General features: G+C 40.3%; 1 protein-coding gene across 7 annotated transcripts in view; it reads left to right on the forward strand.

The window, feature by feature from the left end:
• The window catches only part of LTBP1 (latent transforming growth factor beta binding protein 1), a 199293-nt gene that overhangs the window by 136985 nt on the left and 45753 nt on the right, over positions 1–16555 (forward strand). For all 7 annotated transcript variants that reach the window (XM_035108252.2, XM_035108243.2, XM_035108244.2 and 4 more), the window contains 8 exons: positions 856–981; positions 2480–2605; positions 3976–4095; positions 7405–7524; positions 11440–11562; positions 12887–13009; positions 13428–13550; positions 14250–14375. In XM_035108252.2, the coding sequence (XP_034964143.2) occupies positions 856–981; positions 2480–2605; positions 3976–4095; positions 7405–7524; positions 11440–11562; positions 12887–13009; positions 13428–13550; positions 14250–14375 (987 nt within the window). The remainder of the gene's footprint in view (positions 1–855; positions 982–2479; positions 2606–3975; positions 4096–7404; positions 7525–11439; positions 11563–12886; positions 13010–13427; positions 13551–14249; positions 14376–16555) is intronic.

The following is a 16555-nucleotide window of genomic DNA, read 5'->3' on the forward strand; positions in this document are numbered from 1 at the left end:
TGGATGAGTTCTGCTTCAGCTTTCAGGAGTTGTGGAGTAACTATTGCCTAAAGAATAGCCTGTGGATGAAGTCAAGCTTGCCCCTGGAAGCAACTGGACCAGCACCATTAGGAACTTTTAATATGAAGGTTTAGGTTGATAAAACTTGGGGGAGAATGTGTGTGGCTTTTTAACATGGAGCAACTTATCCAGAATGTCAACCCTTAAGCCCTGAAGGTTTGGCACGCTCCAGTCTTAACCCTGAGATGAGAAGGTGGAAGATGCTTACAATACGTGCATCAACATTTGACAATAACTACCAGGAGTTTCTTTTTTTCTATAAAGATTAAAACCATGCTTCAGTTCACTTACAAATTCCACATAACTATTCCAAAGAAGAAAATGGTGTACACAGCACATCTTGACCCATTCACTGAGGAGACCCTTGAGCTGCAGTTTCATATGGATCTAACATTGAGTTAGGAAGTTAAGAGGCCATCCTGGGTCTCTATCAAACATGTCTTGCATGTTTACAGGCCAGTTCCTTTCACTTGATTTCCAGATGCATTTGGGTAGTTGTATGTCAATATAGGGAACGGAAGGGCAAGCTTTTGTAGGAGGCATGACAGGCTGTTTATTTTAAGTATTGTTTCATAGAAACTCTGTACTGGATTCTTACTCCACAGCCACTGTTGAGCCACTGGGTTGGATAACAAGCGGCTGGAATAATAATTTTATTATTTGCACCCCACCCATCTGACTCAGTTGCCCCAGCCACTCTGAATGGTTTTTCTTCCTTTTTAAATTGAGAATAGTAGTAGACTTACGCAAATGTTTTAAACGGCCTGCTCCAGGTATGTTTTTCTTTCTATTTAGAAATCAACGAGTGTACAGTGAACCCAGATATTTGTGGAGCAGGACATTGTGTTAATTTGCCTGTGGGATACACCTGTTTCTGCAATGATGGATACAAGCTTAATGATCAACAAACAAAATGTTCTGGTATGGGAATTTTTCTTTGCCTTTGCTAAACTGATCAGTGGGTGAAGGATTTGAAGAAATGTAACCTGTCATTTGTAGGAAGCAACTATGGTAAATAAGAATGGCTTCTTCTCTTCTTGGCTCTTAATCTTGGTCAAAATACATTTTTTAAAAGATCTCCCTTGTTCTCATAGAACTTTGCAGCTCTTCTGTACCAGGTATGAGGAAACGGGGCCCTTCAGATGTTGTTGGACTACAGCTGCCATCATCCCTGACAATTGGCCACACTGACTGGAGCTGATGGGAGTCCAAAAACATAGAATCATATAATTGTAGAGTTGGAAGGGACCCCAAGGGTCATTTAGTCCAACCCCCTGCAATGCAGGGATCTTCACTGAAGTATATGTGACAGGTGCCATCTGACCACTGCTTAAAAACCTGCAAGGAAAAAGAGTCAGCGAGTGCACACTTCCTGAGGGAGACCATTCCACTGTTGAACAGATCTTACTGTCAGAAAGTTCTTCTTTCTTACAGTAATCTCCTTTCTTGTAACTTGAAGCTATTGATTTGGGCCCAAGCCTCTAAAGCAGGAGAAAACAAGCTTGCTTTCTCTTCTATGTGACAGCCCTTGAGATATTTGAAGATGGCTCTTCTCACTGTCAAAGCTAAACATAGCCAACTCCTTCAACTGTCCCTCATGCGGCTTGTTTTCCAGGCCCTTGATAACCTTAGTCTCCTTCTTCTGCATATGCCCCAACTTGTCAATATCCTTATTAAATTGTGGCACCCCAAACTGGACACTGTATTCCAGATGTCGTCTGAGCAAGGCAGCATAGAGTGATACTATTACTTGCCTTGATCAGGACAGTATACTTCTGTTGATGCAGCCTAGAAACCACATGGTCCCCATCCCTGAACTGTACACTCCCTACATGTATCTTGGGACACAACCTGTTCTATATTATCCTGCATGTACAAAGGATGGCGCTTGTAAATTAGGAAAACTGAGGTGCTTCAAGGAGTCTTTATATTTTACCTCCTCCTAGACTGTGCTTTGGAATCCTAACAGGAGTGCAAGGAATTTTATGATAAGTATTGCAAGCAAATGAATGTCTGCTAGGCTTCTTTTTACTGCCCCATTTTATAACTGTGTAAAGAGAAGGAGTACCCTTCACTAGCCCTGGTTCTGAGAGGTTCCAGAATCTGCTGGCATATAGTATTTGACTCCCATATACATAAAGTTCTTTCTGAAAGAACACTTACTTGTAAGTATAGTTCCTTCCTTCAAGGAAAAGTAATACTCTGAAAGCTGGTATAAAGTAATACTCTGAAATTTTAAGCCAATAAGTCTGCTTTTTGAATCAGAATTTTATACCAAATCTTTATTGTTCACCTCCGTGGAAACAAATCTGTCTGTACTAATAGAGTCTGTCTTTCATTTTAGTGTCTTGTGTACATTGGGCGAAGTGAAGTGATGGTCATGACAGAGTACAATCTTTGTTTTTTATTTCTTTAACAGATATTAATGAATGTACTCAGGCTCCCCATCTCTGCTCCCTTGGGCGTTGTGAAAATACAGAAGGAAGCTTCCTATGCATTTGCCAGGCAGGGTTCATGGCCAGTGAACAAGGAACAGACTGTGTTGGTAACTACTGTGCTTTATGAAACGAGCTCTTAATACTTGGGGCTAATAGCTAAGAGTTGGAGTTTGAAATCTGTTGAGGTCATTGGAAAACTACTTACATTGATTTACACAAGCACTGGACTGGGTGCTTAATGCTTAGGTTGCTCTTTTTGTTCATAGAGTATTTCTTAATAAAGATTGACCACCATTACAGAGGGCAAGTCATTTACTCATTCTGTCTTCCTAAATATTTATCTGTGCAGTTTTACTTCCTTGAAAATATAATGTTGCTGTAAGAGCTGAAGTCATAAAATATGTTTGGAGGATAGGTTTTTTTCTCTCTCTCTCCCATGTATGAGAATAGATTTCACATAGATCGTTAGCAACCCAAACATCTCTGTAATTGGTTCCTCTCAAATGTGAATACCATTTCTAAGTGACACTAAAGAAGTTCTTTCAAATGTTAACATAGGACCATTTTGAACATTCATGGTATTGTTTGTGTGATTTGCTGTGACTGTTCCTGGAGATACACTTACATGGAGAACTTTTGTCAGGTTTGTATCCACAGATTAAATGGGTAGCAGTCTGTGGCTGCTGTTCAGGAACTCAGTGTACAGGCCTACTGTAAGGCCTACTGCTTTTCAAACCATGGCAACCAGCATCAGAGTTTAGTTTATATTATGGCTGATGGTTGGGGGGTGATGGGATTTGTAGTCCAGCAACATCTGGAGGCTCCCATGTTGCCTATCCTGCTGTAGACAGTACTGAGCTGGTACAAGGCGGCTTCCTATGTCCCATAGAGCATTCTTAGAGGTATTGTAGCAAGGCACCCAAATAGAAAGTCTCTGCTGGAAGGTGGCTGGACAAATGGCCCTCTTACATGATCAGGGCCATGACTGAAGCACAGTAAATGTTAGTAAGCAAATAAACTCATGGATCTTGGTCCTAGTAACACCTGCAATTACTAAAGCAAGAATATTGACCTTACAGGTTGTAGTTGTTGCAACTAAGATCCGTGAGCTCCCCAGCTAATAGGCTGTTTATGCAAGTAAGCAGCCAGTCTTGTGAGTGATAAAATTAACAATTTACATGGCCCTACGAATAAGAATTCTGGGCAGATTCAGCTAACTCTAACAGAAACTTGTGCAAGGATTCCACTAGTGCAACAGGACTTTCTGGAGAGTTGGGAGCACCCTTAGAATAGTGTGCAAGGGGAAGAGAAAGGAGAAGATTGCAGCTGGCAACTAGGAATGCTTGCACTGATTGAGCAATCATATTGGAATGATGTTGACTTTCATCCTCTGTAAATGTGTGTATTCTTAAAAATAAAAGGAAGACTAGTGTATTTATAGTACATATTTAACTTTTGTATTCATTTTGGTTTCTAGATGTTGATGAATGTTCTGGATCTCACACCTGTGGGGAAGGACGCTGTATAAATACCATTGGCTCATACATATGTGCTTGTGACACTGGATTCCGTATGAACAGGAGAGGCCAGTGTGAAGGTAGGTTGGCACTCTGAAATGTTGGAATAATCATCCACAGACATTATTAGTGGTTTCCTTAATTCCTTTGGAAAAGCCATCCGAGGAAGTTGTGCCATAGAGAGCAATGTTTATGAATTTGAGGACACTAACATGGTAGTCTCAGGACGGATGATGCGAGAATGCATAGCCTACCCTATCCTTCCATTGCGCTCTACTGTCTCTCTTCATCTTTACAGATAAATTGTGTTTCCAAGGGTTTCTTCACAGCAAAAGTACAAAACGTGAATGAATGCCAGGCATGCATCCGTAAACACCTGTGTACATGTGTCAAGACTTTAAAGCTATAGATATATCATGGGAATTTCTTCCCGTTGGATATTTCTATTCCCTTCATTGGTGCCTATTCATCACCAGCTGTTCGTTCTGCCTAGACATCAGAGGTTAAAGAGATGGTTGTGCTATCACTTTATGGTTATGTTCTGTGCTGCTGCTGCTTGTTAGTCACAATGTTGTTGTTCAGGATAAATGTTATTTGGTATAGTTATTGACATTTTATTCTCTGTCTTATTATAAATTGTTCACCACCCTGGGAATTCCTGTTGAAGGTTGGTGGTCTTGTTGTCATGATCACTTAGTAATAATAATTCACAGTTCACATATTTGCTTCAGGAACAACTGTGGTAAATATATCTGCAGCGTAAAATGTGGAGCTGCTTTTTCTTAATAGTGGGTATTTACAGACAAGGGTCTGCTAGTATCAGATTGCCTGCTAGTGTCTCCTCACTGACACTCCTGTGATTAATAAACCAGATGGGGACAGTGCTGGTTCCCATACTGTGTGCCACTGTTCCAAATGACCTAGCAAAATCAGCATGGACAGCAAACCAACACTGTTGCTAAACTTTAGCAATAGAAGGTTCCCTCCTGAAACAATGGGGGGGGGAGCGTAAGAGCTTCAATTTTAAAAATGGAAATTGTTAAAGTTGGAAACCTCACTATCTACTTTATCTGTAAATTTGTTCTGTTGAAATTATTTATAAAATTGCCATTGACAATAAAGTTCATCACTTCACTTGTTACAAAGGAATCCACTTGCGGTTTGGAATAAAATATTGGCAAAAATCCACCGTTTTATAGAACAAAACGTCCCAGCACGTCTAACTTACAGTGCATGTGGAGTTAGGTTTTGGCCTGAATATCCCCTTGAGTTAAAAAAGAAAAATCAACATAAATTCATTCATAAATTAAAATGATATTCAGTTACTCCTACTTAATCATCAGTGTCTTTGTACTCTGTTTTCATACCTGTCACCTTCGATCAGAATATGCCTTTTTTAAGCTAGCATATTCTTCTGCAGTCTCTCAGCTTCAGCTTTTGCTAATATAAGAATTACTGGGTTTATGTTCATTTTTTAAAAAATGAAAGATCGCTTTAGATCTAGATTTCGCAATTTGGTGCTCATAAGTGTCAAGGGTGTGAAAATTATGTATATTTTTCGCAACAGAATTTGCAGTGAAAGGAAGAAAGGAGCAGAGTCCTGAATAAATGGGATCAAAAAGGCCATGGCTTGATTGAAAGACAACATCAATAAAACAATTGAGAATAATAATCCATCAATACGATCAGAGTGGAGCTGGTTTCCTACAAGAATCTTGGGGAGAGTGGCTGGATTTGCCAGCTGTAATGTCCCCTTGGTACCACTGAAGTCAAGTCTATGCCTGATGGGTAACAAACCATTCTCCTTGTGAGAAGAGGCCGATGGGAAGTGGTCACCCATATTAGACACCTTTAGTTTTGCTGGGTTAGCCTACAATCCTGGGAAACAGCTCCACTCTCAAGAGCTGATCCACCCTCCTTCCTACCTCCCTTTCACAACTATGTGAGACCTTGGGCAAATGGAGGCTGAAGTGTCACCTGCAGAAAGGCAGACTGTCCTGTCTTCCCCTTGGGCCCTGTCTCCCTCTTCCCTCAGTTCGCATTATTTGGAGTTTGTTCTATCTCTTGCAAGCATAACAGGTTATGAGGCTGTAAGCCCAAAGTCTTCAGGCAGTGTCTAGACTCTAGGGCTCTAACTTTATGTTGTATGCAAATATATGTCATGTGTCCCATTTTGTCCCAAATGATCCTCACATTAAGTGGAGATGAGGAAGAGAGAATGAAATTGTTGATTGAGTCTTCCTCTGCAAGTAGGAAATCTGTATTCACCTGTCAAGATACCACTATTTGATATAGTGGAAGAAAAGGAAAGGAATGTTTCATACTTCCTTTATGTTCATTACTACAGCAAACTATGTGCATAGTTTAGATTACAAGAAACTGTGTAAGATAGCTGCAGGGGACCATTCATAAATTTAGATTTGTATGTATTTTTATATAGCTTATTCCTGACACATGTTTTACTTTTCACATTGATAATTTATTATACATCTATGTTTTTGTTGGCTTTATTTAAAAAAATAAAATCTGCATACCAGGGATCTTTCAAAACCCAAAAATTGTCATATCCTTATGCTTATATAATATTAAATTTGCTTATATAAATATTTGCTTATATTATAAATATAAATTTGCTCATATTATGAATATAAATTTGCTTATATAAATATTAAATTTGTTGTGATAAGGTGGTTTTAAATGTTTCAATTTTAGCTTCAAAATGAAACCCATTTACCCAATGGAACATGTTTCCAAATAAATAACCTTAGGATCTTTGCCTACGTTAGCAAGGTAATTTAAAAATATGTCTAATCATTAGTTGAAATATATCAGGTGTTTGTTTATTTCCCAATTTTTTTACCCCTTTCCAAGGAGTTCATAGCAGTGTTTTTAATTTCACAACAGCCCTGTAAGGTAGCTTTCCAAACTTTTCATGTTGGTGACACGCTTTTTAGACATGCATCATTTTGTGACACAGTAAGTCATTTTGCCAGCAAACCAGAGGTTAACCTAGCCCCTTTCCAGCGCCGGGAGGAGACCAGGGAGTGTTCGCGCGACACACCTACACACTGCAGCTGAGAAATTAATGTGTCATGACACACAGTTTGGAAAGCTGTTCTGTAAGGTATGTTAGGCTAAGAGACAGGGACTTGCCTAAGACCACCTAGTAAGCATCATAGGTGAATAGAGCTGTAACCTTGGGTATCATTTAACCAAGCACAGCATTCTAGCACATAGTGTACTTCAATGGTTCTGTTCAGATCTGCATCTTCAGGACAATAGCACCCAATGCTCAAAACATACCACCCCAAATTCTATTAAAGCATTAAGATTCCTTTGCTCTTTATGGATTATTAAAATCTTAAACTTCATTTGTTTTCTTTTTAAAGATATTGATGAATGCACAATTCCACACACATGTTCAGATGCAGAGTGCATTAACAGTCCTGGTTCTTACCAATGTGTCCCTTGCAGAGATGGATTCAGAGGCTGGAACGGGAAATGCTATGGTAAATGCCTTGTTGAAAATGTTTTCTATTGCAAATATTGTTGCAGTTATTCGAGGCTTTTTCAGTGTCATGTCTTGGGCAAGAATGTTAACTTCCCTTGGCAACTGTGATATGTAGACTTAGTATTTGATAGATAAAGAATAATTAGACTGACTGTGACTCACATCACGACTAGATTTCACTGGAAGTATATGGATGTTGCTAAAACCAGCAGCCCAGTATCTTCTCCTCTCTCATGGTAATGAAATTACCTGCCACAACAAGACATTTTATTTATTTATTTATTAAATTTCTCTCCTGTCCTTCCTTCCAAACGAGCCCAGAGCAGCAAAAATCAAAGTGTTAAAACCATACAATTTAAAATGAAATGAAAAAAAAAATATTTAAAACAATCTAAAAACATTTAGAACAATTGTGTGCACTCACATTTGCTAATTTCAAGCTCGCCAGGAGCAGTACCTCTCAGGAATCAAATTCCTTGTTAAACAGGAATGTTTTTAAAATTTATCCCAAAAGTCAGTTATGAGAGGGAGAGATGCACCTCACCAGGGAGGGCATTTCACAAACAGAGATCCATCTTTGAGAAGGCCCTGTCACGGGTCAACATGTGATACGATGCTGCCATGTTCTGAGTTTCCCTGCTCAACTTCCTTGGTGTGCAGTTTCAGCAACCAGGCATTCATCTTGCTTCACTTTACAGAAGAGAGGAGGTAACCTGGGACTCTGAAAACATCTAGCTTTGGCATCATTCAAGAGTAAACTGAATGCAGAGAGTAATTCCTTTGTATGTGAGGAAAGCACATTCAAGCCCTCTATTCCTTTCTACACTTCATATTTCACTTCAGGCTCTGCAAAGCTCAACCTTAAGCTCATACACAGTGAAATACACATCAGAGTAAAAGAACAGTGGTATTTTCTAAGGGCTTGGCCATGCTCTTTCAGTCCACTCACACAACTGAAAATGAGGTAGTTGTCAAAATTCACTTTATTTTAAATTGAAAAAATGTTCAGCTTACTTTCATCTATTTTGCCTACAATGTGTATCATTGAATAGACCAGCCCATGCATTTCTGAAGTTAACTTTTCTGAAAAAAATCCAACTACAAGAAATTATATTTTCCTGTGTTGTCTGGAATCCTGGTGCATGGCTTTTCAGTGTCTAGGTTAGGAGGCTTTTTTTGTCATTGCTTACATTGGCTCTGGCTCTTGGCATCTTATCCTGTGCTGTCTGCTTTCAATGTTCAAAGCAAAAGGGACACTTTAAAATGACAGGCAGAGCAGATAGGTATGTCTTGATTCAGTCTTATTGTGTTAATGCTTGGCTGGCAAATTCTGAGAGGCTTACTCAGCATTTCCTATGACTTTAAGCAGACAGACTTCCATTATCTGTCTGCCCTCCCACATATCTACTTACTTTCCTCCTTTATAAACCTTTTCTTCTTTTCTTCTTCTCTAAAAGCCTTCTTTTTGTAGATAAAAACTTAAATGTCTGGGATAGTAGATGGTAAAACCCCAGAAACTAGTTGGGTCTTGCACACATGGGGATTTTATACCCAGTGCAACTTAATGGTCTTCCTGCTAGTCTTCACTTTAATCTTGGAAACTCCTGTGGCTGATCTGCACATTATGTCTGTGATGCAGAGGTTCCCTAGAATGGCCTCCATATGGTGTTTTCTCTGCGCCAGCCCCATAATGTGTACCACTGTTCTCCATGTGATTCTGATGCGTTTCTTGGAGGGTTTTCTTGCAAGCCATGATTAGGAACATGAAGCGAGAGAAGACACCGTTTTAATCAGTCTTAACAGGGATAGACATAATGGCTGCATTAGGATGATCAAATGAGTGCCACAGAGAGGAACAAACCTTGAGCCCAGGTACAGACAACACACTAAGCTAGAGGTGTACGAACATGACTTGAATACATACCATATTTTTCCATGTATAACATGACCCCATGTATAAGACGACCCCTATTTTGGGGAGCCCTCAACAATTGTTGAGCTTCTTTTGTAAGTTCGCTGAGCTGTTGAGCAGCTTTTCGATGATCCCCCACTCTGGCTGACGGAACTAGTGCCGCAATACACCGCATACTGGCACTCACCAAATACTCTTCCTAAGCCGGGAAGAGCGGGTAAGCAGCTTCCTCTCTGTCAGAGGTTGTTGCGACTACTCCAGAGTAACGACTTTCCACATGCATAGCTGCCAAGTTCTCCCCTTTTTAAAGGGAAATTCCCTTATGCTGAATAGGCTTCCTCGCGAGAAAAGGGAAAACTTGGCAGCTATGCACATGCTTGTCTTTTAACAGTCTTTATTGGTGCACTCTATTTACAGTGTAACAAGGTGTTGGAAACATGTCTGCTTATTCAGATCCAGAATCCGGCACTGCCCCCCTTCGCGACTTCTCCCAACATAATAGCCTCAGGACAGTGAATCTCCTCCCCTTTCTCCTCCTCCGTAATTCCGGAACTGGGGGGAAAAGGTCTACGCTCCGTGCTTTCCCTTTCCCCCCTTTCCGCCTCTCTCTCTTCCCTCCTGTGGAGCCGGGGCTCTCCCATGCTGCCAGAGACCTGGAACTCTCCCTCCGCTTCCTGACTTGCCTCTTCAGAGCCCGCGCTTCCATCGCTGCTTGGGGAGGAGCTACTCCTGATGCAAGGGGGAGGTTCTCTATACTCTCTTCCCCTTACACTCTCCTACATTTCCCTGCAGCACCAGCCCTCGCTTACTTAGCATATTAACCCATGTAGCTGTCTGTGGACAAATGCCGGCTCCCTCAGAATAAAGTTGTCTTGTTTCCGTCACTCACTGTTTAGCACATGCTGTTGGTATTTTGCTCTTTATGTCCAAGTTGTATTAATAACTCTTGCCACCAAACCATAAATAAGCCCTTTTAAAAATTGCAGTGCTTTATTTCATTAAGTGCATATTTTATTTAGAAAATGACCTATCTCTTTGTGTTTCTGCTGAAACATAACTCTTAAGTGAATGTCCATGTGAAAAGAATAATAATAATAATAAATGATGAGTTCCAGTGGTTTTTCAGATTCATAGTAGAAAGCAGATTAGGGCTTCAATTCCAAACCCACTTACCTGGGAGTAAGTCCCATTGAATTCTACACACACATACCTCTATTCTCCATCCAGACATTATCACACTTTAAGGACAGATTATAACAGGGGGGAATTCCTGATATGAGAAGCAGGGCTAGTGAGAGTTGTGGCCTGGGGAGAGACTAGAAGGTTGCTTTTGGTCCCCAGTCTGGAGGTTCCCCACCCCTGGAATCAGTGGCATAGCATGGGGAGGGCACAAAATTTGCCCTGGGTGCAAAATTATGGGGGATGCAAAATTTCAACTGGTGCTGTCTCAATACAGCTGTGTGCTTCTGTCACTGGGCTCTGTTGCAAATGGCTTCTCCGTGTGAACCAGGAAGTGGCCTGTCCAGATGACGGAATGATTCTTCTTTTCTTAACTCTGAGGTTGCAATCTCCTGGGTGATGGGGATGCTGTTAGGCAGCTCAATGCAGATGTGTACTCTGTCCACTTCCCACCCCTCTGCGTCGCCCTGGGTGCCGGCAACCCATGCTACACCACTGCCTGGAATAAAAACTCCCATTTGTGGAACTGAGAACTTTTTGTATGCAACTTGCTGGTGTGGAGTAGGAGGTAAACTAGACTGGAGCCCTAGTGAAGGCAAAGGGTCAAAAACCCCTAACAGGACATTAGGGTCTGGACTGGCAATTTGAACATAGGGCATGGATACGGCGCTAACATGTCATCTAGTTTGGCCGTTACTGAGAAAACCATTAAAGAAAGTTAATAAAAGCTTGTTGGCCAATTCTTCTGAAACACCTCAAGCATCCTTAATTAATATTGTAAGCGACAGCGTCTTGTCTAAATCCAACCTTTGTTATTCACAGATATAAATGAATGTCAGTATAGCAGCCTCTGCACAAATGGCCAGTGTGAAAACTTGGAAGGCTCTTTCAGATGTCTTTGTAGCCAAGGTTATCAACTGTCCCCTGCTGGAGATCAGTGTGAAGGTAGGAATTTGATTAATACCTTTGTAATTTAAATATAACATGCCTAATGTTTGCCAAGAGAGGTGAAATAGTCTTATTCATCATGGGCATTCAAAGCACAGGAGTTGTATTCCTCACCCAGTGTGTTGGTGGAATCTTTTTCATACCACTTCAGAAAAGTAAACATAAAGGTAGGGCTAGAGTTACTTGAACACCTGTGCATTATCCTTCCTGGTGTTCTGAAATCTTGAGAGAAATGCATAAGATCAGATGCCATGAGAGAGTCTTTTCGTTTGCTGTTTTAAAAGCACAAGAGGCAAAAAGATTAACCCTTCCCTCTGTAAGTATTTGAAGGAGCCCTAAAGAGGGCTATAAAATATGAAAGGAGAGTGGAGAGTCTTCACAGGGCAGAGTGAAAACTGGTGAAATGTAACCACTTTGTGATGAGCATTGGCACAATCGGGGGGGGGGATGTTAACAAAGGAGACAGAACCATGGGCTGCTTTTGAAAATTAATCTCAAATGAGATGATGATGATCATGATCATGATGATGATTTTGTTATTTATACCCCAGCCATCTGGCTTGGTTGCACCAGCCACTCTGTGATATCAAATGCCCCAATTTTAGCCTGTTGTCTCATTTCGTACTCCTGACTTGTAGTAATTGAAAATTAGTTTTAAAGACACTGATATTACCCAATGAGAATCTAGCCCTTGGAAAATTTAGTTGTCAAGCAAAGGCTGCCTGAGACTAATTTGAAGTGGCACTCGAAATATAAGTTTCCAAATTCTTATCATGGACTGTGCTGGATGAATAGTTCACTATGAACTTACACCAGACTGTTCTGCTTGTTGATTCAGCAGCACCATCCTACAGCAGCATGTGCTTTTCTGGTTGTAAATTTGCAGTGCATTTTGCTGTTGAAATCTAGATGTTGGCATGGGCTGACTATCCTTAAATTGTGAGAATGGGAAAGAACATTGCAAGCTTTGAATGAAGAGCAACTGGATACCATTGGAGCCGGTTTGGATAAAAAACCCACAAAGCCTTTCTGCTTCATTGAAACTGCTAGCTCCATCAGACCATTTGTCCCACCAGGAACTTGGCATTGCTAAGAAATATGCAATTGAAACCAGAGAAGACAATTTACCCTGAAGAGCAGTAGTATTATAGAATTTGCTGATAATACACACTAAATGGTTCAGTCTTAATTTTGACCCAATAAGCTCGTTCTTCATGGATTCTGAAAATGCAAGAGCTTGAATGTATTTTAAACCATTCTTAAATAACTTTGCGGGGCAGAGTATGTATTTTCTGAAGTTAAACACACTTAAAATTTGCAGATGTAGATGAATGTGAGCAGCAGCAGCTTTGCACAAATGGTCAATGCAGAAACATCGCTGGATCATACAGATGCATTTGTGGCCAAGGCTACAAGCTGTCACCTACAAAAGACCATTGTGAAGGTAAGTTCCATTGTCTACAGGAGGAATTCAGTCAAAGGGTTTCTTTTTTCAATCAAGAGAAATCAGCAAGGGGCTATAAAAATTTTAATTATTCAGAGTAATATTAATTTGTAATATCTACTTCTGAGGCTTTTGAAGGCTGCCAAATTGCAGACAAATAGGTGTAGGTTTTTATATGCAAGGAATTTTAAATATGTCATATTTTGGCAGGATAGGATAAAACCTTTATTTATTTACTATATTTATATATTGCGTTTCCCCACCACAGTGGTCACAAAGCAGTTTCCAGATAACTAAAACAATGCCAGCACCATACCTTAGCCTCTGCCAGCAGTAGATATTTCAGTGACATATTATTCTGCTGTTGTTAGCATAATCTCTTCTGAAGTGGTTTAATTGCTGCTTGTATTTATTTCAGATATTGATGAATGCCAAGAAGACAGTGATGTTTGCCGTGGAGGGAACTGCATTAATACCAAAGGTTCTTATGAGTGCACTTGCCCAGATGGCTTCCAGCTGCTTCCCTCCAGGGGTTGTCAAGGTATTATATCATCATCATCATTATCATTATCATTATTACATTTATACAACACCTTTATCTTCCAAGGAGCTCAAGGTGTGGTGTGCAAGGGTATCCTTCTGCCCATTTCATCCTCACAACAACCCTGTGAGATAGGTTATGCTAAGAGATAGTGACTGGCCCAAGATGACCCAGTGTGATTCCTGGCTGAGTGGGGATTCGAACCCTGGCTTCCCAGGTCATAGTCCAGCACTGTAACCATTATACCACACAGCTTGGCTATAGGAATATTAGAAGGATAAGAAGTACACTGTTGTACCTTATCATATCTGCATTTGGGGAAAGCCCATAAAGCATGTGTTCTTACTTGCCAGCCACCTGATCTTTCTTTAAGTCAAGAGCTGAAAACCATAAAAATAGCATGGCCATAAAGTTCCTACAGTCTACTCTCCTACCTTGGCTACCAAGGTAGGCATATCGATTCTCATTAATGGTATGGGATGTAAGGTGGGCAGTAACGAGCTTTCTGTATTCAGGTGGGAGACTTTTATCCCCCATTCAGATAAATTTTCGCCTTTGGGGTACAGGCCAGCCTTTAATTCAGGTTAGAGTTCTCTTGTCCACTAGCACAACTTGCTTTTTTAGAGTTCCTTATAAATATATATGTAGCCTTCTAATAAAATGATGCTTTTTTGGTTGCTGTTTCTCTGCCCCCTGCAGATATCAATGAATGTGCAGCATCCAATCTCTGTTTACCTCATGGGCAATGCCTCAATACATTGGGCTCTTTCCAGTGCGTTTGTGAGCAGGGTTTTACTATTTCTAGAGATGGCCAAACATGTGAAGGTAAGATGGGCTAAATGAAAGAAAGAGGAATTTAAGTCTGATGCAGTAAGGGGTGATGATAATTAGGAACAAACATAGGGCATCTGTCCATCATGTACACTGACTGGCAGTGGCTCTCCAAGGTTTCAGATAGGTATCTTTCCTAGAGATGCTGGGATTTTAACTTGAGCTCTACCACTGAGCTATATAAGGTAAAGGTAAAGGGATCCCTGACCATTAGGTCCAGTCGTGACCGACTCTGGGGTTGCGGCGCTCATCTCGCGTTATTGGCCGAGGGAGCTGGCGTACAGCTTCCAGGACATGTGGCCAGCATGACAAAGCCGCTTCTGGCGAACCACAGCAGCACACGGAAACGCCGTTTACCTTCCCGCTGTAGGGGTACCTATTTATCTACTTGCACTTTGACGTGCTTTCGAACTGCTAGGTTGGCAGGAGCTGGGACTGAGCAATGGGAGCTCACCCCATCGCGGGGATTCGAACTGCCGACCTTCTGATAGGCAAGCCCTAGCCTCTGTGGTTTAACCCACAGCGCCACCCACTGAGCTATGGCCCTTCCTATTGACTGAATGTGGTTGACAACACTTAAAAGTATAATCAAATAAATAGTGCTTTTGCTCCCATTTTGATTAACTGCAGTTTATTATTACATCCAAACTCTAAACTGTGGTTAATCTTAACTATGGCTAGTGAAAGAAGGCTCATAAACTGTATGATCTGAAGTTGGATTGCTTCAGACAAACCATAGTGAAGATTAGCCACAATCTGCTAGGTTCAGACTAAACAAAAAAAGGAGTGGGGCGGTGTACATGAGCCCCAGACTCATTCCTGTCGCAATAAACCACAGTTTGTCATGGTGTCCAGACTAGAACTAAGACTCAGTAATATTGACTGTTTCATTCCGGGATTTGTCATGGGCTTTTAATATACAATTCAGACCTTTAAATTTCTGCTATTTTATCTGGTGACAATAGTTTGTTCCATGCTGGCTTTCCATGTGAGAAGTTGGGCAGCTTTTGGTATTGACTAAAGTAATGTTCCTACATTTTATGCATTTGTCCAGTGCCATATAATTCAGTACAAGTAAATCTGCATTATGCTTTTATGGGTTATGGCTTAAAAAAAAGAACTATCTGGAATGTAGCTGTGAGTGAGAGGACAGAAGGGGAGTAAAAAAAAATAGTTCATGATCTTTTTTGGCTTAAGCCCCACTTATATATGCAGGATATCTGACCATTCCTAAATGACCCACAATATTTTTTCTGTGTAAAATATTCTTGTTTGAGAATCAAGCAATAATAAGCAAAGTATCCAATGTGCATATAATCACAGTTATACATGTGTGACACAAAGGTAAAAAATGATTTAGCTTTAAATAATAAAACAGAAATTTTAGGATCTTTACACCTGCAATTCATTTTAAATACAAAAAGGTATATACACTTTGATTGATTGATTTTTTTAAAAAATGAGAGCTGGACTTAAGGAAAGTAACCCATCCCAGTTATCAAACCCAGAAATATTTTTCACTTTCTCCGCAAGGGTCCTTACAGAATTCCTTAATCTACAGTGTTGACAGAAGTGACTCTTTCAGAATCCCAGTCAGGACAATAATTTGGATTGATGAACATCTGCACAACGTAATTCTTTGAGTTTTCTCAGAAGGAGAAGAATGAGGTCATTCTAGTGCAATTCTGTCTTCCTTTCACTGTCCGTAGCCATGTCAGCACCACCTCCTTGTCAACAGTATTAAAGTTAGGGGATCTATGGGAAAGAATAAACAAAGACAGACTTGAAGAACAAGGCAAAAAGTATGGTTCCTATTCTAACAATAGAGGCATAGATTCATTATGACCTTTTAATTTCCTGTATTAGACAATGCATGGAAATTCCTGTACCTTCATCTAGAACATACGATAGTGTGAAGAAGGATTCATTTTTATGTGCATAAGTCTAATCTTGTCTGAAGCACTTCATAGAAGAATGTTACAATATTCTTTTTCAAACTTATGCATTGTTTAAATCTCATTGCTAAAATGGATCTTACGCAGAACAACTTAATATTTCATTTGCCCCCACATTCCATAGAAACTGAGGAACGTGTTATTTTGTTGTGAGTACATTTTTCTGTGGTGCTCTATGTTATTTTTGTTTCCTGTTTTTTGTTTCCCATGGATGTAAGA

This window comes from Zootoca vivipara, chromosome 3 (assembly GCF_963506605.1).
Source record: "Zootoca vivipara chromosome 3, rZooViv1.1, whole genome shotgun sequence".
Taxonomy (NCBI): Eukaryota; Metazoa; Chordata; class Lepidosauria; order Squamata; family Lacertidae; genus Zootoca; species Zootoca vivipara.